Source organism: Ipomoea nil, unplaced genomic scaffold (genome assembly GCF_001879475.1).
Source record: "Ipomoea nil cultivar Tokyo-kokei standard unplaced genomic scaffold, Asagao_1.1 scaffold3069, whole genome shotgun sequence".
NCBI classification, from domain to species: Eukaryota; Viridiplantae; Streptophyta; class Magnoliopsida; order Solanales; family Convolvulaceae; genus Ipomoea; species Ipomoea nil.
In genome coordinates this window covers 1,498,349-1,525,248 of record NW_017619497.1, presented here as the reverse complement: position 1 = coordinate 1,525,248, position 26,900 = coordinate 1,498,349, and the positions used below count along the sequence as shown (strand labels likewise).

The 26,900-nt window shown below is 37.4% G+C and overlaps 4 protein-coding genes across 5 annotated transcripts; 1 reads left to right on the top strand and 3 right to left on the bottom strand.

Annotated features, from left to right (window-relative positions):
* Positions 1–330: 330 nt before the first annotated feature.
* On the top strand, positions 331–2,430 carry LOC109164737 (cysteine-rich receptor-like protein kinase 10). Its single transcript, XM_019313287.1, has 6 exons — positions 331–392; positions 502–556; positions 708–793; positions 875–971; positions 2,021–2,266; positions 2,380–2,430. Exons 1-6 carry the CDS (start codon positions 331–333, stop codon positions 2,428–2,430), a joined length of 597 nt encoding a protein of 198 aa, XP_019168832.1.
* Positions 2,431–2,717: 287 nt separating this feature from the next.
* Positions 2,718–9,724, bottom strand: LOC109165487 (protein BONZAI 1-like). 2 transcript variants are annotated; one of them, XM_019314274.1, is made up of 16 exons: positions 9,511–9,724; positions 8,338–8,385; positions 7,823–7,971; positions 7,690–7,738; positions 7,249–7,305; positions 6,604–6,786; positions 6,387–6,521; positions 5,888–5,949; positions 5,699–5,801; positions 5,505–5,619; positions 4,353–4,429; positions 4,126–4,263; positions 3,846–4,010; positions 3,573–3,686; positions 3,386–3,482; positions 2,718–3,249 (listed from the first exon to the last, which is right to left on the bottom strand). In XM_019314274.1, exons 1-16 carry the CDS (start codon positions 9,658–9,660, stop codon positions 3,164–3,166), a joined length of 1,728 nt encoding a protein of 575 aa, XP_019169819.1. In that variant the 5' UTR covers positions 9,661–9,724; the 3' UTR covers positions 2,718–3,163. The 2 variants fall into 2 exon arrangements, with proteins under 2 accessions (XP_019169819.1, XP_019169820.1); XM_019314275.1 differs by lacking the exon at positions 7,249–7,305.
* An 8,105-nt stretch (positions 9,725–17,829) lies between these two features.
* Positions 17,830–21,639, bottom strand: LOC109165488. Its single transcript, XM_019314276.1, has 5 exons — positions 21,515–21,639; positions 20,014–20,415; positions 19,653–19,766; positions 18,670–19,559; positions 17,830–18,340 (listed from the first exon to the last, which is right to left on the bottom strand). The coding sequence occupies exons 2-5, from the start codon at positions 20,326–20,328 to the stop codon at positions 18,136–18,138; spliced, it is 1,524 nt and encodes a 507-aa protein (XP_019169821.1). The 5' UTR covers positions 20,329–20,415; positions 21,515–21,639; the 3' UTR covers positions 17,830–18,135.
* Positions 21,640–22,628: 989 nt separating this feature from the next.
* On the bottom strand, positions 22,629–26,297 carry LOC109164736. The gene is made up of 5 exons (XM_019313286.1): positions 25,774–26,297; positions 24,580–25,654; positions 24,074–24,490; positions 23,133–23,905; positions 22,629–22,983 (listed from the first exon to the last, which is right to left on the bottom strand). Exons 1-5 carry the CDS (start codon positions 26,295–26,297, stop codon positions 22,629–22,631), a joined length of 3,144 nt encoding a protein of 1,047 aa, XP_019168831.1.
* Between the last annotated feature and the right edge of the window lie 603 nt (positions 26,298–26,900).

Here is a 26,900-nt window from a genome sequence, read left to right as displayed (position 1 = left end):
AATACTAATCTACGAATACCTGCTAAAGAGAAGCCTAGACACATTCTTATTTGGTACGTGTTCTAAAACTTAATTTCTGAAAAATTTCATTTGCTGGGAGCCTTAAGTCTCTAGTTTAAATCCCCAATTAACGAAATCACTATGTTTCTCTCAGATGAATTCTTAAAAGATAGTTTAGATTGGAGCACACGGTTTCGGATAATAGAGGGGGTTGCCCAAGGAATTCTTTATCTTCACAAGTACTCTAGACTGAAAGTCATTCATCGGGACTTAAAAGCAAGCAACATTTTACTTGATGAAGGAATGAAGCCCAAAATATCATACTTCGGAATGACAAGAATTTTCGGGATTGACCAAACTCAGGCAGAAACAAACTATGTGGTTGGAACATAGTAAGTGTAACTTGAACCCGCACTACTGATAAATATTCGAGTCAATTGATAACCTTATTTTTCATTGTCTACGGCTAATGCTTCTATAACTAATATCTTTTTGCCATAGTGGCAACATTTCACCGGAATATGTGATGCAAGGCCAGTTTTCTGAGAAGTCTAATGTGTTCAATTTTGGAGTGCTGCTGTTAAAAAATTGTTAGTGGCCAGAAAAACTTTAAATTTTTTGAGACTAAACTTGCAGACACCCTACTAAGATGGGTAGAAAAAAAAAAAGCATTATATTATGGTTTCTTTTGGTTTTCTTTGTATTAGGCTTGGGAAAACTGGAAACAGGGACGAGCACTTGAATTTGTTGATCCAACAATAAGTGCATCGTATGACTCTCTCAAGGTCGTAAGGTGCATTAAAGTGGGACTTTTATGCCTCTAAGCAATCCCAAGAGATATACCAACTATGACCGAGGTAGTTCTCATGTTAAGCAATGACCTTACAACACCAATTCCGGCACTTAAGGAGCCTGCATTTGTTGCTAGTCATTACAATGTCAATGCCAATGTTTCTACTTCTCATCGAGAGGTAAGTGATTATTCTCAAAATGAGATTACAATTAGTGTTCTTGAGTCACGATAACATAGTTTTTATAATTTGACGATTTAGTTATTTTGTAAATAGTTTGAATGTTTATTTGACATTTATACTTATTATAATGGAAATGTATGGTTAAATTTGCAAAAGAAGTTAAAAATTATAAAATTGATATGAAATTGTTTTAATTTCAAAAGACAGATTATAATATAATGATAAAGTTTAATTTTTCTAAGACAAATTGATTTTCTTTTCACCATTAAACCTTAACCATATAAAGACAATGATGTTAGACTTGTTGGGACTTAATTAAGGCATGATGTATGGGTATTCTTGCCGCTTGTCAACGACATGATCTACTCTCTTTGTGTGACATTCCATCAATTTGACTTGCTAAGGCAAACAAATGAGTAGTATTGATTATGATTTCTAATGTTATCTTATTTAAATTTGAATAAATACTTGTCCAATTACTCGAGTGATGCGCGTGCAATGCTCGTGTGATGCACGGATAAAATTAGAAGATGGCTTTGAAGTATCAGAGTGAACTCATCATATTATATCTATTATCTTGGCATTGGAGAAACATCATTTAGATTGGAGCACACGCGCGCAGATAATAGAAGAAATTGCTCAAGGAATTTTATATCTTCACAAGTATTCTAGACTAGAAGTCATTCATCGAATCATCGAGACCTAAAAGCAAGCAACATTTTACTTTTTGAAACAATGAAATCCAAAATATGACTTTGGAATGGCAAGAATTTTCGGACTTGACCAAACTCAAGCGGAAACAAATCATGTGGTTGAAAACATAGTAAGTGTAGCCAGAATCCACTCTCGATCGATCACTGTTTCATTTACTGTTTCATGTGGACAAAAGAACTTTGAATTTTTTCATCAGACTCAACTTCAAGACACCCTACTAGGATGGGTACGCAATTTCAGAACTTCATGATTGGGATATATAATTTGTATACAAAGGAAAAAAGACATGATGGTTTCTTTCGTTCTTCTTGCATTAGGCATGGGTAAACTAGAAAGAGGGAAGACCACTTGAATTTGTCAATCCAACAATAAGAGAATTATGTGACTCTCTCAAAGTTATATGGTGCATCGAAGTGAGACTTTTATACGTTCAAACAATTCCAACAGATAGACCAACAATGTCTAATGTAGTTCACTTGTGCACCGACCATGCAACATCAATTCCACCACTAAAAGAGCCTGCATTTATTGCTAGTCATTCCAATGTCAATGCCAATGTTTCTACTTCTCATCGAGAGGTAAGTGATTCTTATTCCTAAAATGAGATTACAATTAGTGTTCTTGAGTCACGATAACATATTCATCATTTTGTGCAAATGATACATGCCATCAATTTGATGTGCTCTTGTAGTGTGCCTGTGCAAATGTATTTTTCTCTTCAACCTCGTTGCAAATTATATGAATTAATTCATAACACAATTATTCAATTCACAAATAACTATAATGAAAATAACAATTGAATATTTAATACAAACTATATTACTTGAAACAAAATTCCGTGGATATGTTTAAGAGAAAACAAGCAACATTTTTCCTTCTCCCATATATATTCAGACCTGACTACTATTTGAACTCAATGGGTTACCAATTAAGCGTATACATTTTTGGGAACTGGGTGGCCAACTCTATTAGCGGTAAATAAAGTAATTAGATATGCAATTTACACTTGGGAACCAAACCAAAACCGTGTAAAGTAAATGCAGCCAGTAATATAGACTGGTAAAGCAGATCGAAAATAACATCATCATCAGGTAGCTAGCTGTGTCTAAATAACAATAAATTGGTAGTCTATGAATCCATCCTAATAATAATATAAATTGTATTTTTATCACTGTGATGGACAACATTAAAGGCATGAACCAACAATGTAATTATGAACAATAGTCTTGAAGCTCTTCAATTCGTGGTTGATGAGTTGGTCTCCGGATATATAATTTCGTGGGAGGAACTCCATCTGTTCACTTAGATCACCATGTAAAATTATGAACAAAATCGAACATGCATGTGCACACTATTCCTGGAAAGTTTCAAAAGGATTGGTTTAATGGAAGCAAATATTGGGCGATTCTAGTTGCAGGCCAGCATTGAAATAGCAATCATTTTCAATATTTCTGTATGTACACTGCATAGTCTGATTATACAGTTGGATGAGCACGCCAATATCCCAAAAATTGAGAAGGCAGTTCTGCTAAAAGCGATTGAACAACAGATATCTCTCCACCTGAAAATTCAAGCAAAACAAAATCAGGTAATATAATGTTAGGTTTTCACAAAAGCCGCAGAACAAAGCCTCAGTTTGGTCCATGTAATTTTGAAGAAATATTAGTAGCTCCATAGCTTTCGATGTTTTAACTTACTTTGCACTTCCCGTAATGGGACAAATTGGACTATATCACGGGATGCGACCTTGCCCTGAGAATTTTCGAGTCTATCCCCTTTATCAGCATCTAAAATCTGAAATAGAGATTGATATATATAAAGAAACTCTTGTAAAACAAAAGGCTGCATGTACCTTTATTATGAAGGGAAGGAAAACAAGAATACCTCCATTTCCTTGAAGTCAGCTCCTCCCACCCCTACAATAAGAATTGACAATGGAAGATCTGATGCCCTAATAATGGCATCCTTAGTTTCTTCAAGATCTGTGATCACTCCATCCTATAAAATATTAGAGAACAAAAAAAATAAAGTTAGCTTGGACAGGGGTGGACAGTCCCATTCAATTTATTAGAATGAGATTACTCATTTTCAACTCAAATTTTTGTTTGAATTATGTCTCTAATGATATTTCACAATCATTCAATAATAGAGGCATACCGTTATTATTAACAACACAAAATATTTCCGCTCTTTTATTGCTGCAGATCGGCCTGCTATTTGTGCTGCCTCATTTATTACTGGCCCAAATAAAGTTGGTCCTGCAAGTGACACATTAAAAAGGGCACTCATATATGCCATCATAATTCCCTGGATTCCTTCGACCTGAAATATGAAAAGATTTCCATGTAAGACATAGCATAGCAAATGAAACACAACTTAAGAGACTTAAGGTGAATTAAGTGTGTCAACCAAATGTTTTCCATGTAACAGACTTTACCTCACAGTAACTGTTGCTTCCATTCAAGTTAAAGCAATGTGAAACTGGACCATCAATTGGCCTTGCTCCAAACCCCCATGCTGGAAAGCGTTTGTCTGAATCATAAAATTGCAATACCCCTCCAACCTCTGTGATTGCCTGAAATTATAATTTACACACACACACACATTTGGTTAGATGTTTTGACTTAAAATAACAGAAGCTTCTAAATCTTGATGGTAACTCACTCTTTGGTATGCATTTGGGCGTCCTGAAGGATCATTATAATGCAATGAATCAGGTAGGCGTGGATTTCCATTTGAAGCTGAGACAGACAATAGAAGTGAGAGGAATCAACTGTACATGTCAAGGGATCTTGTGCAGTGGCAGAAGGGGCTAGGCAGGGAAGCCCTCCCCTAGCTAGTTTCTCGGAGAGCCCCATTGGTACATAATGAATATAATATTTTGTTAAACCCTTGCTCCACCCACTAAGTTTAAAACAAATGTAAAATATTTTACAATACATTGTTTACTTGACTAAAAAGTGCAAATAGTTTTCCCATTAATAGATTTTGATCCTTTTTTTTTTTTAGTACTATTGACTCTATTACAAGGTAGTATCTATTTTATTGTAGCCCAAAGAGTCAATATCCCACCACAGGGATTCAATCCTATGACCTTCCCTCAAAGAGAGCCACAAAGGTGCCATCTAAACACAAGGTGCTTGGTAAATTTTGATCCTTAATATCCTTAAAACACAACAATTTACTTTTCCCAATTTACCCTTTATCTTTATAGATTAACCTTTTTTTATTTTTTTATTTTCTAATTAACCCTTTATCTTTTTAGATTAGAGGGGAAAAGTTGAAAAGTGACATTTTATTTGTTTCATTCCAAAGGCAAATAGAACTTACAATTTCACGAGGGAATATTTTCATGTACAGAAACATCATTTTTTTTTGTATTACAGTAAGATTTAATAACTATTCTGTGCCAAGGACCTTGTGGTCCAATGGCACCAAGTTGCTCCCTCATAGGGGAGGTTGTGGGTTCGAGTCTCAGTGGAGGTGATCATTAGAGTAGAGTCCGTAGTATTCAAAAAAAAAAAAACTAATTGATAAATAACTATTCTGTAGATCTCACCATTATAGAAATTGCTTAGTTGCATTTATTAGGACATTGCATAGTAAAAAAATTGAGTAATCTTTAAAAAGTGAAACAACTAACCCCTTCCACCCTTGAAATCTAGGTTGGAGGAAAACTGACACCCCCCAATAACTTCAAAATTGTTTCTTGCGTGCAAATTATCCTACTCCTATTTTCATGTTTTTGTTAGAGACTAGCAGTCATAAACTTTTGGGGGCAATTACAAATATATATCTGCATGAATTCAAACATACCAGTAAAGTCAACAGCCACCATGAAGTTAAGTTCATAACCTGATGCCAAGTAATCAAGGAATGTATGCTGGATTTTCTCAGTAAACTTTTCAACATACAGTTGACTCTTTAAGACCTGAATTTATGTCAAAGAGCACATTTAGTGGCCAAAACTTGAAAATGTAACCAATCTATCCAATTAAGTTAGTTTTTACCTTAGTTTGAGGAGTAGGTCCAATAGAAGTTGGTACAAAGAAATTTACCCCAGCCCCAGAAGCATGTAATTTTTCTAAATCTGCAAGTGATTTCTGAACCTTTCTGAGCATATATAAGGAGCAATATGAGATGTTGAATTTGTAGTGGTGTAGAAAGGATACTATGAAAAAGGAAATTGGCATATTTACCCAAGTAAGTCATGTTTTCCATTGCTATTGAAGTTGTAACACTCAATAGTCAATTGGCTGTCCTGCATGATCCAAAAGGGATTCAATTGACAAGTCAATTTTAACTGGGAAGAAAGCTGCATGGGCAAAATTTATAAAGCTACTTCTAACTGTCTAAGCATGTAGTGCCTTATTCTATTCAGTAGTATACTGCAAATTATACAGCAGCATATCATTGAATTAAGGCAAGCATACTGCAGCCTTGCGCTCATCAAAATTGTCTAACTGCTTCAAAGATCATTTCTACAGCAAGTGTTAAGAGTCCCACATTGAAAAATAAGAGAGAAACACATGGGTTTATAAGGTTATGGGTTAGACTAGCTAATTGATTGCATTCAATTTTTTAGTGTGGTTTGATCCATGTGCATTATATCCCAATTGAGTGTCCTCGCCTCAATCTTAGATTCAATCTTTTCAAGGGGAGGTTAGCAAGGTAGCTTTATCTCATTTGGGTTTATACCTTACTTCCAACTTGTTGAATACTCAAATAAACAGGCTTCCAAATTGGATTATGGTCATTTTTCAAAACTTCTGTTTTGCAAATGGGAATAACATTTCCACTTTCCGCCGTCTTGGATATCAGCAAAAAGGGGTCCTGCCAGAGACAGTGGATCACATGATGTATCAGCATCCTGTCAGAGGGTAAAATGAAAGAAAGCAAGTCAATGAGTGCTTACGCTTTTTGAGAACAAATCCTTGGATTCCAAGTCTGAACATCGAAATATAAACTCTATTGTAGTCTTTGAGGCGACACTTTCTTCTGCACATACAGTGAGCTTGCCAAGCTTTTGGCTATGCGTTGGACCAGAAGATCTATGTAAAAGGTCTAATGTCAAGCACCTGTTTGATTTTGTGACAATCTGCAAACATAAATAAATAAATAAGTAAATAACAAAAATTTCATGAACAGCCACATGATTCTAACGCCACATACTGTTGCAGTATTGCTAGGGAAAATATGAAACAGTGAGTTAATATGTCATGACAAGAGAAAGCTAAATGGAGTAATAATTAAAAGCTAAAGCAATGCCAGTAATAAATATTTTTAAATACTATATCTTTTTTTTATATGAAGGATAGAAGAGCCAATACCATGCTGGCCATATCCTCCAGCAAAGTCATTTATAATAAGAGAAACCCCTACCAGATTCAGGGTTGTTAATATTACTGCATGGCCACACGAGCAGCACATTTAATCCAAAAAGTTTCAATAGAAATGTGTAAGCCATGCTACTGAAGCATGTTTCTCTTTTCTTTGAACTTAATTTAGGGTAATGATAATTACACTAACAGAAGGTTGTTGAGTTAGGATTAATCCAAACCTCTGACAGTGTGCAGCTAGCCTCACCAAGAAAATCTTGCTCATCCAATCTAAGCATCTGTATGAAGTAAATGCTATTTAATAAATAATTTCATACTTTTAGCATAGAAACACTTAAAATTTCATTTTGTATGGATTAAGGTGTACATGTGGAACCAACTATGAAGTAAAGGACCACAGACACTCTTAAACAAAAGTGCTCCAAAGGAGCACACATGTCAAATAGCAAGAGCTGTTCACTCAACTTATCACAGTAAGATCATGAGGCACAACAAGACTTGGGCAAGGTTTTTGTTGAGCTCTTAATAAACAATGTGAAGCTAAATTGGTGGATAAACAGACAGAAATCAAAAGGATTAACTTTCTGTTCGTGGAAAGAGACCAAATTTCTGTTTGTTTAATTTGTATTTTGATTTTTGTGAGTGATCTAAAGAACTAATACCTTCAAATCTTGATTATGAAACTGTGTGTCAACATCATACACATGAAACCTGTGAAGAAATGAAAATGATACTGATAAATCATAAACGGGAAATTTCTTCAACCAAAATCATATTCTGAATGTCAGGACTCACACCAAATACTGCACCGTCTCAAATTGATAGGTGATGTTAAATTTTGCAATCCATTTTGGATTAACTGAATTCAAAACCACTTCCGTTCGGCCCAGCTCATTAAGCACGCCATCCCTTCCTTTAGAATAAACAATTGCCATTGGATCACTCTGCAAACAAAATAACATTTACAACTGACCAAGAAACATCCCTCACAGTTTTTCATAGTTTCATGAAACTATTTCTTAAGCTTCATATTCAAGGAGTTAGTGCATTGGTAATATAAAAAAATACTTTGCACAAGATTGAAATTCCATATTTGGCTTAGAACAAATGTGAGCATGAATTGTTTAACCATTTCTCTTCAACTAGTAAGAATCATAGAAATGACCACTGGGTTTCCTAGCCTTAATATAATTAGAACCTTTGAAATGACAACAATAAGTACATATAAATATTTGTAGATGTATGCTAGAAAAAAACCTAGCTAAATAACATCATACTCGATATTTGTAGTTAAAAACCTAAAAACAAACCTTGGAAAGCACATCACGATCCCGCAAATTTGAGGCAGATAGAGATAACTGCACAAGTTTATGTTCAAACATATCAGTTTTGGTAGACTAAAATTATTATATCAAGGGTAACTTTTTTATTCAACAGCCTATAGTTTAGTCTCTTTCAAAATTAATAACCATGTCCACAATTTAGCATGTAATAAAAGCAACCTACACTTCCATCATACAATTAGCAAATTCTGGTAAGTTTTTCAACAATATCATGTGCTTATCACATGAGTGACATGATTCCATATGGGTAGTTATGTCATTTTATAAAAATACAGAGATAAATTTCTCTGTTCATCACCTAGAAGATCCTCAGTTCAGAGCAGCACTATTTTAAAATTTAACAAGTAACAAATCTATTAGGAACTGCAAGGTAAGCTGTTTTGCATAATGGAGGTCTGCACTTTCATTCTTCCAACAATAATGGTCTTAAATGCACCATTGCTAGTAAATTAGACCATAATGTCACCCTTTCAAGTATGATTGAGCTAATTTAGGCACAAGTTCCAATTTATTTTTCCTACTTTCTTCTTGTGAAGAGGCAAACACTTGGGCTTAAGTCTATCCTAACATTCTCTCCACTTGTTGAAAAAGTGCTCAATGGATGTTCAATGTACCCACTTAAACAAATATGGAAGATTTTCCATATTCCATTATCACTTCTAATATAGCATCCACTACCCTAGATACTCTGCCACCTCTTCAAGCATGTAACTTCTGCTTGCTTAGTGGCTACTGTATGGACTGTACTCTTCTCTTTTCAATCTAAACATTTCAGAAAAGCTTCGACAGAAATGGCCAAAGTTTACATAATACAAATTATAAACGAAAAAGTCAACTACTCGACAGGAGCTCAAGTAGGCATTATCATTTAGTGCTACATCTGGAAAATCGAAATCGCTACTTAATCGAGCTACGAACTGATCAATTGCATATCTGTAACACGAGTTCCAAATATTGCAGACTAGCTAACTAGCTAGCTACAAAAAATCAAATAAATCTCCACAATGACAGGTGAACTCCCAGTTCAACAGCCAATTCTACTACAATTCTCCGTAATTTCAGCATGAATTTGCAATTACACTCATTTGCTATATCAACGCAGGCGATATATAAGTATGCTTGTATATAGTAAGTTAGAACCTCGATCTGAGAGTAGAGACCGTGGTAGCGGCGAGACTTGAGGAAGGCATCGACGGCGTCGCTCGCAGCATCAGCCGGATTGTTTTGGAAAGTCCCGGTGCCGCCGACGGCCGCCTGCCCGCCGGCCACGTCGGAGCAGCAATTCCCCATCGTTGGCGCAGCCTTTGCTTAGACTTTGTGTCCAGAAGTATTAATTACGTTGACTGCCAGGCAGCGCGTGCTTTATATACTCTCACTTTCGGACGCTGTAAATATTACGTGAAAAATTATATTATCAGAAATCAGAAGGAGACAGGATCGCAATGTTGTGAACGAAAGTGGGCTCCAGCTCTGTTCCGTGGGACCCGCCGAAGCCGCGTCCGACACCATTTTTATTTATTTATTTAATAAAAGAAAAAATTACATCTCTTCCCCTTTAATTATAGGCTTAAAATATTTTTCTCTAAGTTATTCATATATTCACATTTACCCCTTCAATTATTTTAAATGACAGTTTTTCTCTCTTTGATATTAAAATGACCCTTTTAACCATAGAGGTTCGCCAGAGAATTTTAACCATAGAGGTTCGCCGGAGAATCTACCTCGTCACCAACGATTTCCTAAGCCACCGTCGTCAGTCCCCAAATGGAGGAGGACAGTAACGAAGAGAGAGAGTGATAATAATTGTTTTTTTTTTTAATTTTATATTTTATTATATAAACATGTTGTTAACCGGGTAAAAATGTTAATTGCACTTTTTTTGAAGTTCATGAATGAATTTAAAACTTATACAAATTTGATGACTTAATTGTTATCCCTAAAATAGTTGGATGACATATTTGTACCTTTTTCCTCTTTTTTTTTTTTTTCCCTTTCTCATCTAACCCATTTGTTAGGCATGATTGCATGAAAATTTACAGACCTTCCTTTTCTTTTTTTCCTTTCTCATCTAACCCATTTGTTAGGCATGATTGCATGAAAATTTACAGACCTCCCTTTTCTTTTTTTCTTTTTTTTTTTGGGAAAATAGTCAAATAGACACTTGAACTATAGGCAAAAGAGCAATTAGGCCCTTCAACTTTTAAAATGTGCAATTAGGCCCTTCGACTTGTTATTTTGAATCAAATAAGTCAATAACAGATTTTTCACCTGGAATAACCGGTCAACAAATTCCGACGACGTTTTTCGGCGAATTAAAAAAAAAAAAAAAAGAAAAAAGAAAAAAAAAAAAAAAACTAAACTAAACTAAACTAAACTAAACTACCGGAGAAGACAACCGTTCGGTTGTTTTCTCCAGTGGAGAAGGCGACCAGATCTGGCCGCCCTCTCCAGTGGAGAAGGCGACCGGACTGGCCGCCTTCTCTACTGGAGAGGATGATCGGACTGGTCGCGTTCTCCAGTGGAGAAGGCGACCAGTCCGATCGTCCTCTCCAATGGAGAAGGCGACCTGATCTGGTCGCCTTCTCCGGTAGTTTAGTTTTTTTTTTTTTAAAAAAATTTTGTTGTCACCGGATTTTTTTCGTCGGAAAATGTTGTCGGAATTTTTTGACTGATTATTACAGGTGAAAAACCTGTTATTGGACCTATTTGACTCAAAATAACAAGTTGAAAGGCCTAATTGCACCTTTTAAAAGTTGAAGGGTCTAATTGCTCTTTTGCCTATAGTTTAAGGGTCTATTTGACCCTTTTCCTTTATTTTTTTCCTTTCTCATCTAACCCATTTGTTAGTAGGGGTGTTCAATCGGTTAACCGAACCGAATTAACCGAAGTTTTTCTTACTTTAACTATTAACCGAATCGAAGTTTGCTCTACCGAATTCACCGAACCGAAATTTTTTTCAGTTCGGTTAATCGGTCGGTTAACCGATTAACCGAACTTTTTAAAGCTAAAATTTAAAATTCTAAAAATAACACCTAAAATAATAAATCTAATTAAAATAAAATACATATCATAATAAATTCATAACAAAATATACAAAAACATTAATTAGAAACTCCAAACATCCATAACTTCAAATTTGTATTAATATTTATATTATTATTTATATATATATATATATTAAAAACTTCGGTTAACCGTTCGGTTAATTTGGTTAACCGACCTTTCGAACCGAATTAACCGTTAATCGAAGTTTTAAAATTCCTTTAACCACTAACCGAACCGAAAAAGTTCGGTTCGAAAACGGTTAACCGAACTTTGTCGGTTCGGTCGGTTAACCGAAAATTATCCGAAGTTTGCACACCCCTATTTGTTAGGCATGATTGCATGAAAATTTACAGACCTCCAGCTTTCATTCGCCCTACGTGGGTAATGGGTTAAGTTTCTTGTTAGGAATATAGCGGAATAATGCGGAAGCGAAGAATCGAAAATTGAGAATTATAGAAGTTAAATAATAGGGAAAATATGTAAATGAAGAAAATTATATAAATGACAAATGAATCTAATATAAAATGAGAAAATATAAAATATATATATAAATTCTCAAAAGAGAATAACAAATGAAATATATATATATATATTTGTACGTAAGGAACACTAAAGACAAAGAAGATGAATTCAATAATTGATGCATTACAAAGCAAAACAACTAATTTATTTATACAATAGGAAATAGAGATAAATGCGGCAGTGTGTATTGAAGAAAAGGAAACGTGGTTGTACATTGAGGGCATTGAGGAGGAAGACATGCGCAACGTGGGTATTGAGGATGACACAGTCTTCATGATTTGAGCCACAATTATTTTCCTAACAATCTCCACCTTGGATCAAATCCATTGTGCAATTAACAACTGGAACAGCCGACTAAACTCAAGCACTGGTTGAACTTAGCAACAGGAAGAATCTTAGAATAGCAGGATGGATCACCATCAACTTCCTGTGTGACTGAAAGAGCATAAGCAACCATGTTGGTTTCATCATCACTAGCATACCTAGCAAGTTTTTTAATTGTCCTCCTAGGACGATCCATAGCAATGGAATACTCTCGTTGTGGCTCGACGAGAGGTGCGATGCTAGTAGATGCATCATCTTTAGTATTACCATCAGTAGTAGTAACACTATCAATTATTGAATTCATCTTCTTTGTCTTTAGTGTTCCTTACGTACAAATATATATATATATATATATATATATATATATATATATATATATATATATATATTTCATTTGTTATTCTCTTTTGAGAATTTATATATATATTTTATATTTTCTCATTTTATATTAGATTCATTTGTCATTTATATAATTTTCTTCATTTAAATATTTTCCCTATTATTTAACTTCTATAATTCTCAATTTTCGATTCTTCGCTTCCGCATTATTCCGCTATATTCCTAACATTTATTTATATTTATATTTATAAATATATATTTATTATATTTATAAGTTTATATTATTATATTTATAATAATAATATCATAATCACAATTGCTATTATTATTATTGTTATTATTGTTATTATTGTTATTATTATTATTATTATTATTATTATTATTATTATTATTATTATTATTTTGTATATATGTCTTTTAAAAAGATATTTCATTTCTATTCCTTTAATCAATCAAATACTGAAATACAATTATTAAGTCTATTTCATCAGCGAATCAAACAATAAAATACAATTATTATTCAATTCCTTACCTATTTCATTGTCTATGAAATAACCTATTCCCTCAAAATTTATTTGGTGAACCAAACATGCTATTAGAGTGAGAGACCACACTCCTCGATATGGGATTCATGGGACGAAGTGAAAATTGTGCAATTTATTTTTCCCATAAGATGATCCAGATAATAATGCATCGGCCAATTGGCACTCAATAGTAATGCACTAGACAAATTTTGTCTCCACAGGCTTAACTCACTGGTTCAGTAAGCAATATTTAAGAGAATAAACCAATGTTCGAACCTCGACAGCAACAATATAGGATTATGCCTAAAATGGACGAATCCTTTGTGCACACTGGTATTTAACTCTATCTACTGAGTCATTGAGTTATCACGATTTACATCCTCCCACTCTTGGAGTTGGGGATTTAATTTTGAGAAAAGGGTCAAATAGACCCCTAAACATTACCCTAAAGATCAATTAGCCCTCTAAACTTTATAAAAGGTCAATTAAACACTCAAACATGCTAAATTTGGTCAATGAAGCCCAAAAACTGATAAATGACCTGTTTTTACCGGTCATTTTAATTCCGGCGACGAAATCCGGCCACCGGTGACGGATTCTGGCCACCGGCGAATTTTTCCGGCGGCCGGCGAATTAATTTTCCGGCCGTCCGGTCGTCTTCCACCGGAGAAGACGACCGGACGGCCGCCTTCTCCAGCCTTCTCCAATGGAGAAGGCGGCAGGCGGCCGTCTGCCGCCTTCTCCAGTGGAGAAGACGACCAGACGGCCGTCTTCTCCATTGGAGAAGACGACCAGATCTGGTCGTCTTCTCCACTGGAGAAGCGACAGACGGCCGCATGCCGCCTTCTCCATTGGAGAAGCGGCCGTCCGGTCGTCTTCTCCGGTGGAAGACGACCGGACGGCCAGAAAATTAATTCGCCGGTGGCCGGAATCTGTCACCGGTGGCCGGATTTCGTCGCCGGAATTAAAATGACCGGTAAAAATAGGTCATTTACCGGTTTTTGGGCTTCATTGACCAAATTTAGCATGTTTGAGTGTTTAATTGACATTTTTTAAAGTTTAAGGGGCTAATTAACCTTTAGGGGACGTTTGGTTCAGGTTATATAACATAACCAAGGGAATGTGACATTCCAAAGCTCACATTCCTATGTTTGGTTCACATTATCTCAGGGAATCTAACATTCCCCAGGAATGTCACATTCCCTCCACATAGGATTTTGAAGGGAATGTGATTCCCTTCAATTTCTAAGGTTATGTAAGATAACCTTGGTTATGTTAGTTTATATCTCTCTCTCTCACACACACACATATAATTATTTTTGTAATTATATATTTTTTTATTTTTATTATGTTAGGTTAGCATATAAAATAATTTTGTTTCTCAAGTTCAATATTTTAGTTAATATTTTAAAATCATGTAATTATATATGATACCATTATCTTATTTATTTATTTATTTATTTTAATTTTTAAATTTATTAAAATATATGAAAATATGTTAAGGATATTATAGTGTGTGAATAAAGATAACCCTAAACCAAACATGATTATATTACATACCCAATTTTAACCAAACACGGGAATCTAACATTCCCAGCAATCTAACATTTCCTAAGATAATCTGACATTCCATGAACCAAACAGGGTAATGTTTAGGGGTCTATTTGACCCTTTTCTCTTTAATTTTTTTTAGAAGAAGACTAGACAAACTTTATAAGATTTGCAAAAAGTAGTGAATTTATTAGTGTGCATGCAATGCTTTTAGGAAGCATTACTTTACCCAAATCTACCTTTTTGCACCTAATTATTACCTACTACATCAAAATTCAAAGCCAAAATTCTAAAATATTCTTTTTAGAGAACTGTGGAGCAAAAATCAATCATAGTTGGACTATATTAAATTTATTTTATGAGATGTAGATACTAATATAGTATAAAAAAAAATTAAATATCTTTTTTTTTTGGTTTTAAATTTGTGTGTTTTAAGCATTCTAGTACTCCATACTATTTAACTACTACTATCAACATATCAATTATTTTATTTTATTCTATTATTGTTGAGCATAGTATCATTCTGTCTTGGAATTAGGGGGGTGGGGGAGGGGGGGGGGGTGGCCAAACGGTGAGCCATGCCAAGTGCTTGATGAGGGATAATCAGGTTGGTGTCATTACGAAAACTAATAACGTCAATAGGCTTAAAAGGATGGTTGAAACCTTGGGTTTTGATAAAACTTTTATTGTGGATCCGTTAGGCTTTGCTGGTGGTCTAACACTCCTATGGAGATCTAGTATTTTCAATTTTGCAGTGATCAAGAACACGTCCCAAGTCGTTCATGGGATTATGAGCGGCCCGAGTGTTAATACGCGGGTCTCATTTGCGTATGTGAGGCCTAATCGGATGGCCAAGGAGTTGTTTTGGAACGAATGCAAGAGGTATAGCATAGAGTTTAATGATCCCTGGATTATGATGGGGGATTTCAATGATATTGCGGACAACTATGAACAATGGGGTAGTAGCTCGGTAAATTCTAGTCGCTGCCTGAACTTTGTGGAGGACTTTAGTGCCTGTGAAACTTTTGGATATGGGGACCACAGGAGTCAGATATTCATGGTTTAGGCAAGAAGGGGGAAGAAAGGTTCAATGCAGGAAACTAGACAGGGTCCTTTAGAACCTTGAGGGTCAAAATCATTTCCCTGAGGCAAAAGCGGTCATCTTGCCTAGAACCCACTCGAATCACCACCCTCTCAAATTCATGGGTGAAGTTGGGACCCCTCCACGGAGGGAAACCAGGCCTTTCTGGTTCGAGGGTGCTTGGCTAACGCATGATGACTATAGGGATATTTGGCGCAAAGTGTGGAAAATGGTCTTTTGGACGTTGTGGGGGTCATTTACAAGGTTTCTAAACAAGGTAAAGCACGGGCTAGTAGTCTGGCAACTAACACGGTTGAAGCCTTCTTCAAAAATAAATGTGAAAACGTGGGTAGAATGCATTGGGTATGTTGCCATCCTCCGGAACCAAGTTGGGTCAAAATTAATACTGATGGTGCATCCAAGAAAAGCATGGGCCTTGTGAGTGCCGGGGACCTTACATGGGACCACAAAGGGGAGTGACTCTTTGGGTTTATCACAAACATTGGGATTTCTAATAGCTTTGCGGCAGAGTTGTGGGGCCTAAGGAAGGGTCTACGTCTGGCAAAGGACAGGGGCTTAAGAAGGGTCGTCTTTGAGCTAGATTCAGAATCAGTGGTGGCATCCATGAGCGGGGACAAGATTGCCGAAGAGTGCTCATCCTCTATCTTTAAGGACTGTAGGTTTCTTGCTACTAGTATGGAACATGTGATCTTCCGACACACTTTGCGCGAGGGAAACAAATGTGTAAACCACCTGGCTAACTTGGGGCAAACTGCGGCTTGGGGGTCCACTTGCCTCGACCTGCCGCCGTTAAGCTTAAATCCTCTCCTCACGGCAGACGCCTTTGGGACAAGCACAGCTAGAGTTTGGTAGTTTTTCCTCTTTTCTCCAGTAGGATACAGGTCTTTTTCCACCAAAAAAAAAAAAAAAAAAAATTGAGCATAGTATCATTCAGTTCATATCAAACTTACAATCTATAGGAAATAAAATAGTAGTTAAATAGACAATCAATGCTTCTTTAATGTAGTACTTTATAAAAAGAAAAATTATAATAGACAATCTATAGGAAATAAAGTAATAACATAGTAGAATTGCATATATAATCAATATTTTAAGCCTTATATATACTACTTAATAGCATAAATGTAATATTTTATATCAAAACTATGATAGACAATTTGCAGGAAATAATATTACCAGGCATATATACCTTAAGACCCAAATTCACAATCTCACAAAGAATTTGCCATGAGATAAAAACAAATAAGAGAGAAAATTTAGTAACAGAAAGAGAAATATTGTGAACTCATTTATGAACGTTCCTGTATAATTTTATTCTCTTTTTTACACATAGATGTAGATCCCACCAACTACATCACATAATTTTATTTATTAGAGCATACTACAACAACCATCATGGCAATAGAAATTTGATTGAAATGTCTTAATTCAATGCATGGCAACTTAAGGTGGAGTCTGTGGAGATCATTCTATTCCATTACAGGGTCGATACAGTGATGGAGTGAAAAAGAACAAAAATATCAGAAAATCGTGTTCCCATTTGGGATTGTCCTAGAGACCAAAAGGTGGGGCAAGTCCTCTACTTTTTTTTTTAATTCATTAATTACACTTACTAGTCAGGTAAAATCATGTCAGATAGTAAAAAAATTCGTTTAAAAAAAAATCATATAACATTGTCCACCATCTCAGAAGTAGAGACTTTGGCTTGTGCAAAGGCAAAGAAATCTCCTTTATGATGTCTTTGGTTGCAGTCAACCACAAAGGTCAAGAGGTCAACCACTACAGAGTGGTGTCTCCTCTGGGGACAAAAGAGTGGACCCAAAAAATAAACTTTCACAGGTACAGTATATAAACCATAAAATTGGAAGTGATATTTACCTACACTTGTGCTTGTTGGATTGCAAGCTTTGTGATTATAACATGAAAATGAAAAGCTTCAGTGTTATCTGAAAATCCAGCTGATGTCTCTGCAAAACAATGGCAAGGTGGCAAACAGGAGAAATTGATGCATACCATAATCGAAAACCATGTAACGATCAAAGTGCAGCCATAGACCTTAATAAGCCCTTAAGAAAAACCCCATAATAAAGTTGAACAACCATATTCAAAATCAAATATTTGGGCTACTCAAGACGCCCGTGGGGGCAAATCTGCAAAACTATTGACTGGTTGCCTGGTTCTCATTCTTACTTTGCATTTTCCAGTCGCAATTTTGGGCAGAGTTAGAACTGCTTCCTAAAGAAAAGGTAACATTTTTCATGCAAACTTAACAAGTGGACGACACTGGTTCCCGTTCATGTTCAGCGCCTTCCTCAAAAAAACATATTATGAGCTGATTGCATGATTTGCACCTACTAACTAACAATAGGTCGAGGTGGGAGCATTTAGATTGTGCCCCGTTGCTTGAGGAGCTTCTGGCTGAGTTACTAAAGATCCATAAGGTGCTGAGGGCATGGAGTAAGAGTTGTATGCAATATCGCTTGGTTGATGCATCTGTTGAGGCAATTGCGGATAGTATTGTGATCCCATTAGTTGATCCTGTGGAGCTGCCACTTGCATTGACCTGTACCAATCAAAGAGCCAACTAAACAACATCACTCTGATTTCTACATTTTGCTTTTCTAGAATTGTTAAATACTTAGGAAAAAAATTAATAAACTTTGAACTCAAAATTGAATTCACAACTGATTACATAGATTTTAAGTCTATAATTACAATCCATTCACACCAGGCTGTTGGAAATAATCTAATTTGCAAAATTTTTAAACTTCCTCCACATCTCCCAAAAACACAAATAGAGACACACACACCGACCCAAAAAAAAAAAAAAAAAAAAAAAAAAAGAGCGAGAGAGAAGACAAAATAGTTCAAAAGGAAATGAAGAAAATGTACCCGGAATAAGTATCCTGTCTCAACTGTGCAGCACCATCAATGACATGCGGTTGATGATAATTTGCAGTATAATATGGGTGACTAGGTGCTTCTGCATTTGGTTGTTGAGACTCTGCAGTGTAACATGGATGACTAGTTGCTTCTGCATTTAGTTGTTGAGAATCTGTAGAAAAATATTGCTGAATGTGAGCTGTTGCAGTTAACTGTTGAGAATCTGCAGTACAAGATGGGTGACTAGGTGCAGCAACAGTTTGTTTTATAGAATCTGTAGGATAATATTGATGACTAGGAGCTGTAGCATTTAGTTGTTGAGAATCTGCTGTATAATATGGGTGACATGAAGTTGTATGACCTAGTTGTTGAAAACCTCCCATATAATATGGGTAACCGGAAATATTGACATTTTGTTGTTGAGAATCTGTAGTATGATATGGGTGACTAGGAGCCGCAATATTTGGTTGTTGAACGTCTGCAGTGTAATACTGGTGAATGGGAGCTGTGACATTTGGTTTTGCAGTATAGTTCGGATAATAGGAAGCTGTAACATGTTGTTGTTGAGAATATGCAGTATAATACTGGCCACTGGGAGCAGCAAATCCTGGATGTTCAATGGCTAAATGGACACGATCTGTGATAGGCATGCTCCCCTGCCACCTATGCTGTGAACTTTGGATGTTTTGAACATAGCCTTGGTGAATTTTGGGAAAATATGGATCTTCCCCAATGGGTAGCTTTATTGAGTGCTTAACTTGCTGTTTCATTGCCAAGGGGTGAATGACATGTGGAGGGCCCATATTTGGCAAAGGTGAGCAAGTATTTGCCAATGGATTGGGCACAGGTGATGACGATGATGCAGAAAGAGGCCGAAACAATGATAAGAGATTACTGACCTGTTCCACAGAAAGTTGTCAGTTACTGAAAGACTCAAGCGATTAAGATGTATCTTAGTTTTTCATCACAAAAAAGATAACGTAATTGCTTACTTGCTGTTCATCAAGTTCTTGTTCAAACTTGATGCCCTTGTAGTTATCTTTTATCGCATGTTTGAAAGATGTCTCATGCAATGGAAGACATCCCTTATAAATTCTAAATTGTACCTGGACATGACAGCAACCAATCACAACTGTTGTTATTTCTTGTTTTCCATTCTCCAAAGCTAATTATGCTAGAAACGTGACAGATCAATCTACTTAACTATAGAGGGAAAAAAAAATCAGGAACGAAAGAAAGGCAAGCAGCAATTCTAGATCACTGTTTAAGCAGTGAGCTTCCACCTATAGAAGTCTAAAACCTTCCTTCAAATCATTTACAGTTTTGCTAACCATAGCAGGAAAAAGAAAGTACCTGCGCTGGAAATTTGCCTCCAAAAGCAAGAGGCTCCACCCCTACTCTTCCATTGGAAGTTGCCTCGTAAACACCATACAAATGCTTTGACTCAAAGTCAAACAAGAAAAGCTTTGTGCCTGTTTTAATCTTCTCCACAGTAGCCGTCTTACTCAACGGGAGCCCAAAAACACGATACCGGTAACACTCTGGTTTTGTCCTTCCATTACACAGGAAAATAAAACCAGAGATGCTATTTGAAGCTTTCTTTTCTTTCACTTCATCAGTGGCAGGAGCATTAGCAAAAGCAGAGACTACGCTATTGTTCATCTTCATTGATTAGTTCGTATTTAGCTGACTGATAGATTGCCCTTTCTTTCTAAACTTCTTGTTTTCTGTATAACCATCACCAGACCTGTTGTTCTGAAAAGGATAGCCAACACCTTAGATGCACTCTCAAACGAGGGTGTTTCAAAATAAAAAAGCAAATGAACAGGGAAAATGACAAAACTAAAGGTATCTAAAAGACTAGAGAACATTCCTATTCTAAACAAACAATGAAATAAAATTCCTATTTTATTCCTCCTCTACTCCACTTGTTAGGAAATAGCATTCCTGCCCGCACGGGCTTAGCTCACGGGTTCAGTAGGCTGTATTTGGGAGAAGGAAATAACATTCCTATTCCCCCAAATTTCATCCTGTGAACCAAATGTGTTATTAGTGAAGCAGATTATTTACCCCCTGCCCTGGAACTAAAGAACCACTATACTTTTGCAACCCACTACCTCATTCTCTCTCAATTACTCAATTAGGTAATATTATGCATGATTTTAGCCCACTAACACATCAGATGTAATCTTAGTATTCAAAAATACTCCTTGAAGGCAAATGAATATCTATAGTTTCAAAGAGTAAAAAAAAATGACCATGATTTGTGTCAATCACTCTCTATCAATACAGATTCCCATACTTTAGTTAAAATTCCCCCAATTAATCTCAATCACATTTAAGCACAGTTACAACTTACAAAGATTACTTAGATGAAGTTACAAAGACAGGCCAATATTTAATGGAAAAGGACAGAATAGTACCCCATTACAAAATATTATCATTTCATGTTACAAGCTTCTCAGTTTGCAAAATTTTACACATTTATATTCGGAACTAACTTAAGCACTCAAATTTATCTATACACTCAGATCAAACTAATATACTTCTCAATACTTGGGCGTATGAGAGCATGAATAAAGCCAAAAAACTAGTTTTGTTTTAAAAATTAGGTGCAAATTGCAGTACACAACAAGAAATAAAAGTATTTCAAAGACAGTAAAAACTACCCAATTACTGGGCAAACTTATTTGGGTTCTGCATTAGCAACATTTATCATGATTAACACAAAATCAAGATGAAGTGGAGAAAAACCCTTTTGCAAAACAGCGCAGCAACCTAGCGAAATTATCAAAATCTTAACAAATAAAAATAAAATTGAGAAATAGGAAATTATGAAGGGGAGAAAATTTACCCAGATTATGGAGAGCTTCGAAATGGAGTGGAGCAAGGATGAAACGAGAACAGTGATCGACGAGCGGAGAAGAAAAGGTTTGAGAAATTGGGCTGACGGCTTCCACGTGTGCATACAAGTTTTTCTATGTCTTATGTAGGAATTATATATTTCTGTTTCTCAACCTTTACGTTACTTTTACATTCCGTTATTAATTATTAATTTTAAAGTAAAATTTCACTTTATTCTTTGATTTGTGGGAAGCCAAAGCCGCTATATAAAGGTGTATCAATCTTTATAGCTTGCACCACGGTACACATAGTACTGTGCGTCATGCGTCTCCCAAAATAACGTCGTTTTGATAAGTTAGGTAGGGAGTTGACGTGATTATGTGTATTTGTTTATACAATTATGTACATCTTTTTATACAATTATGTACATCCGAAACAGGAAAATTATGTGTATTATGTTAAGAATTGATGTGTATTATGTTAAAAGTTTATGTATATTATGTATTATGTTAGATTATGTGTATTATCTTTTAAAAAATGTATGTGTATTTTGTTATACAATTATGTACATTCATGTGTACAATTATGTGTATTCTAGTATATAATTATGTACATTTTTTAACATGAGATTTTTTTTTAATGAAAATTAACCGTCAACACAGGGTAGCAAAATTTAAAAAAAAAAAAAAAAAAACTGAAACGACGTCGTTTTGCATCAGAGTGCACAATGCAGTGCGTGCCCTGGTGCACGATATAAATTGCCAAAGGTGTATTTTGAGTAAAGTCTGTCTTATTTTTTTTTTTGAAAGCCAACCAATGAATGATTGTATTAATGAATCAAAGCTGCAATGCAGTCTGGAGGGATAGAATCCCAATACATAGCTTGATCCTGAATAAAAGCTAATGAAGCTAACGTGTGCGCATGCGCATTAATCTGTCTAGAAACATGATTAAACAAGACATAATTAAAAGACGAAGCTAAAGTCCTACACTGGTCAACTACTACTCCAACATAGGACATTATGATAGTTGTATTCTGCCGTATCGCATTTCTCAGCTGTAAACAATCTGTTTGAATCGTTACCGTTGTTATATTCTTTTCCAAAAGCCAGGATAGAGCTTCCTTACATGCCAGTGCCTCCGCCATGAATGGTGACAAACAATTCGATAGTCTCCCATTTTTCGCTGCAATAAAAGTTCCTCCCGGAGACAGCAGCACAATACCATATATAGCTTCCCCTGTGTCCTCCCGATACCCCGCATCCACGTAACACCGTGGGGTGGAGTCGGTGTCGCCATCTGCTGTAGTCGTCGTGGGAGCCGCCGTGCCACGGCACACCACCTGCCGGTAGGAGTGGAGCGCCGCCGTGGCCTGTCTCCAGGCCGTCGTAGGCCGCGGCAGTGTGCCGTCCCATACCGCTGAATTCCTGCATCTCCATAAGCAATAATGCAAAGCCACCACCGCTGCACTTTGGTCCTCTGTGAACATTGTAAGCACAATTGTTAGTCACTCGGGGAATGAGTTGACAACAATATTTGTTATTGGCAATCCTGAAATATTTCAAACATGTCTAGAATAATCACAATTGATGAATGTATGCATAATATTCTCATGCTCTATCCCACACATTTGGCATGTGGGATCCACTTCCACCCTCTTTATAATCAAGTTGTTAGTTGTTGGAAGAATATCACAAACTGCTCTCCACAAAAAAGTCTTCCATTTTGGGGGTATTTTCATTCCCCACATTTTAGTCCATTTCTCAAAACTCCCAGGCCAGTGATCATAAATTCCCGTAATGTGTCTGTAGGCATTTTTAACTGTGTATATCCCATTGGGGTCATCAGGCCAATACCATGAGTCCTCATATCCTGGACTAACAGGTATCCTCAATATTCTACTCACATCTTCCTCCTCAAATAAATCTGCTAAAATATGTGGGTCCCAGGTAGCAGTTTGCTCATCTATTAAACCTACCACTTTAGCGTGCCTGAGCTCTACAGGCATATCAGTCTGCACCAAAGGGCTAGGATTATCAGGCAACCACGGGTGTCCCCAGATCAGTGTTGTTTTACCATCCCCTATCCTCCTGCGCACCCGTGCCACCACCATATCATGAGCTGCCATAATACTCCTCCATGAGTGGCTCGGGCATCCTCCTACTTTGGCATCAAGAAAAGTGGTATTAGGATAGTACCTTGCCTTATAGACTTTTGCAACAAGTGTGTCTGGACTTGTGAGTAGGCGCCATGCCTGTTTTCCCAACATTGCTAAATTAAAATTCTTGAGATCTTTGAACCCCATTCCTCCATATTTCTTTGGGATACTTAACTTATCCCAGGCTTTCCAGTGTATTCCTCCATCCATACCAGTGCCCCACCAATACTTGTTCATTGTTCTCTGGATTGATAAGCATACTGAGTCCGGGATCAAAAAGACACTCATTGAAAAGGTAGGCATAGATTGTGCCACACTTTTCAATAAAATCTCCTTTCCTGCCTGTGTCAGAAATTTCTTGTTCCATGAGCCTATTCTCTATTTTATCCTATCCTCAATATATGAGAATACTGCCTTCTTGTTCCTCCCCACAAAAGATGGTAGTCCCAGATATTTCCCAAAATTGGGTGCCTGGTCTACCTGCAAGCAAATCGCCACCTCTTCCCTATCTTCCACACTGGTATTTCTGCTAAAACAGACACTGGACTTGTGATAATTTACCTTTTGTCCTGAAAGCTCCTCATATCGTCCCAGGCACTGTTTAATTACTCCCGCCTCCTCCCCGTCTGCTCTAAAAAATAATAGGCTATCATCTGCAAAAAATAGATGTGATATCTGCGGGGCTCCCCTAGCAACCCTGCAGCCATGTATTAAACCAGACATTTGCGCTCTTTGCAATAACACAGATAAACCTTCTGCACATATGAGGAATAAATATGGGGACAAAGGATCCCCTGCCGCAACCCCCTGGTTGGCGTTACACCTCCACTATGAACACCATTAATCAAGATGTTATACTGGACAGTAGTAACACACTGCATTAACAAATTAATCCACCGGTCCTTAAAACCCATTACCTCCAACATCCATCTCAGGAACTGCCATTCCATCCTATCATACGCCTTGGCCATATCCAATTTCAATGCTGCCCACCCCTTCCTTCCACACTGTTTTCTATTCAAGTAATGCCCCACCTCCGCAGCTATTAAAATATTATCAGTAATAAGTCTCCCAGGGATAAAAGCACTCTGGGCCTCAGAGATGAGGTTCCCCATGAGCGGTTTCATCCTATTGGCTATTACCTTTGCCATGATCCTGTACAGAACATTACTCAGTGCTATTGGTCTCATATCAGCTACTGTCTCAGGCGCATCTTTCTTCGGGATTAAGACCACATTAGTATCATTCAATCCTTCAGGCAACGAGCCTGAGTTCAAGCAATTCACAATAAATTTAGACACATCTCCCCCCACAATATCCCAATATTCCTGGTAAAATCCAGGATTCATACCATCCGGTCTTGGTGCTTTGTCAGGGAACATTGCAAATAAAGCACTCTTGACCTTTTCTAACTCAAACTGGCGGAGGAGTTTAGTGTTCTGCTCACTAATCACACGGTGGGCAAAATTATCAAACATGGGATCCTCACATTCAGTGTCTGATGATGTAAAAATAGCAGCATAATATTCCAAGACAACTCTCTTCATATTATCCCCCTCCACCCATGCACCCATATCATCTTTTAATCTAGGAATATAATTTTTCCTTCTACGAGCAGAAGCGTACCTGTGATAGAACTTCGTATTGCAGTCCGCACCGCGCAGCAAGTGCTGCTTCGCCCGCTGCCTCCAAAATACATCCTCCTGCATCTCCAACTGCACTAGTCTCTCCTCAATGTCGCGAAATTCGGCCAATGCAGCCGAATCTCGTCTGTGCCGTATCTCGTCCTGCTCTTTCCTCAATTGCTTGATGCGATCACCAAACTTATGCCAATGCTCCCCACCCCACCGCATTAGCCTCCCCCCACAATGCTGCTGACAAATCAACAGCCCCTTATCCCTACCATCCTGCCAGGCTGTCTCCACCACCCTCCGACAACCGTCATCATGAATCCATGCCATCTCAAAGCGGAATCGTTTCGGTCCCCCATATCTGCGGCCACGCACCACATCAGTGTTTAAAAAGAGAGCAGAGTGATCGGACTTTCGGGTTAGAATATTTTCGACCCACGCCTCAGTATTCAGTGTAGTCCATCGTGCAGACACCAACACCTTATCCAACCTTTCCTCCATCCATCTATCAGTCCCTTTCCCCTTCTCCCATGTAAACTGGTGACCCCGCATTGGCAATTGGTCCAGTCCACAATTGTAAACAGTATCCCAAACCCTCTCAACAGACTATCCGGGTGAGGATTCCCCCCTCTCTTCTCACGTTGGTATAATAAATCATTGAAATCCCCCAACGCCACCCAGGGCAGTGTAGACTTATCCCTTAACCCAGTTAACAATTGCCACGCCTCTCTGCGTCTATGTCTCTGTGGAAACCCATAGAAGCATGTCATCCGCCATATCTTTTCCATTATAACCACCTCCACATCCACATAGTTCTTCGAATAACTCAACAGCCTAGCAGTATTATTCTTCTTCCATAATAATGCTAAGCCACCCCCTCCCCTAACCGGATCCACATAAAATAGACCCTCAAAACCAATCTTAACTCGCAATCTTTCTGCATGACTCCGATCTACTTTTGTTTCCATTAAGTATACGAAATCGGGCTTCTTACGGGACACCATGTCCACCACCTCACGAACTGTCTGTGGATTTCCCAAGCCACGACAGTTCCAGCTTATTGTACTCATTGAGATGGGCGGGCCTGACCAACAGGACCCGCCGTAAATCCGTTTTTTGAGAGCTCAAACATCACCACATCTCCTGCATCCATCCTTATACCGCCACCACCCATCCCATCCCCCCTCCTTCTCTTAGCCGCCGCTACCACCACCCCCTCACCCTCCCTCTCACCCGCAACCCCAACCCGTACTCCTCCTTCACCCACACCACCCCCCAATGCCGTAACCCTCACATTCCCCTCTCCTCCCATTCCCTCTTTCCCTTTCCCGTCCAGTGACCTCAACCACGGGTCCCCCACTTGCCTAGGCCCACGGCTACCTCCCCCCGCCTTCAGGTCCGCCGTATATGGAAATTTATCCGCAGTGAGTCCCGACTTCCTTGCCAGCTTACAGAACTTATAGGCATGCCCCAGTAAACCACAATAAAAGCAAAAATTATGTAAGCGTTCGTACCGGAAGTTTACCCAGCAGCTTGACTTATCTCGTTTAATTAGCTTCATCCTCCGTTTTAGCGGCTTTTCCACCGGTATTGACACACGGACCCGG

What these genes read in the sequence shown, in the direction of transcription:
- LOC109164737 (XM_019313287.1), top strand. Translation starts at nt 331, where the DNA reads ATGACAAGAATTTTCGGGATTGACCAAACTCAGGCAGAAACAAACTAT. An exon ending in AACTATGTGGTTGGAACATA is followed by an intron (nt 393 to 501) that starts GTAAGTGTAACT and finishes TTTTTGCCATAG; the next exon opens with TGGCAACATTTCACCGGAAT. An exon ending in TTTCTACTTCTCATCGAGAG is followed by an intron (nt 972 to 2,020) that starts GTAAGTGATTAT and finishes TGGGTAAACTAG; the next exon opens with AAAGAGGGAAGACCACTTGA.
- LOC109165487 (XM_019314274.1), bottom strand. Translation starts at nt 9,660, where the DNA reads ATGGGGAATTGCTGCTCCGACGTGGCCGGCGGGCAGGCGGCCGTCGGC. An exon ending in ATCGTGATGTGCTTTCCAAG is followed by an intron (nt 7,972 to 8,337) that starts GTTTGTTTTTAG and finishes TTTTGTTTGCAG; the next exon opens with AGTGATCCAATGGCAATTGT. An exon ending in CTAGCTGCACACTGTCAGAG is followed by an intron (nt 6,787 to 7,248) that starts GTTTGGATTAAT and finishes TTATGTTTGCAG; the next exon opens with ATTGTCACAAAATCAAACAG.
- LOC109165488 (XM_019314276.1), bottom strand. Translation starts at nt 20,328, where the DNA reads ATGAAGATGAACAATAGCGTAGTCTCTGCTTTTGCTAATGCTCCTGCC. An exon ending in GAGGCAAATTTCCAGCGCAG is followed by an intron (nt 19,767 to 20,013) that starts GTACTTTCTTTT and finishes TGTCATGTCCAG; the next exon opens with GTACAATTTAGAATTTATAA. An exon ending in AAGAACTTGATGAACAGCAA is followed by an intron (nt 19,560 to 19,652) that starts GTAAGCAATTAC and finishes TCTGTGGAACAG; the next exon opens with GTCAGTAATCTCTTATCATT.
- LOC109164736 (XM_019313286.1), bottom strand. Translation starts at nt 26,297, where the DNA reads ATGGTGTCCCGTAAGAAGCCCGATTTCGTATACTTAATGGAAACAAAA. An exon ending in TCCTGAGATGGATGTTGGAG is followed by an intron (nt 24,491 to 24,579) that starts GTAATGGGTTTT and finishes TGGTGTTCATAG; the next exon opens with TGGAGGTGTAACGCCAACCA. An exon ending in TGGGGAGGAACAAGAAGGCA is followed by an intron (nt 23,906 to 24,073) that starts GTATTCTCATAT and finishes TTATCAATCCAG; the next exon opens with AGAACAATGAACAAGTATTG.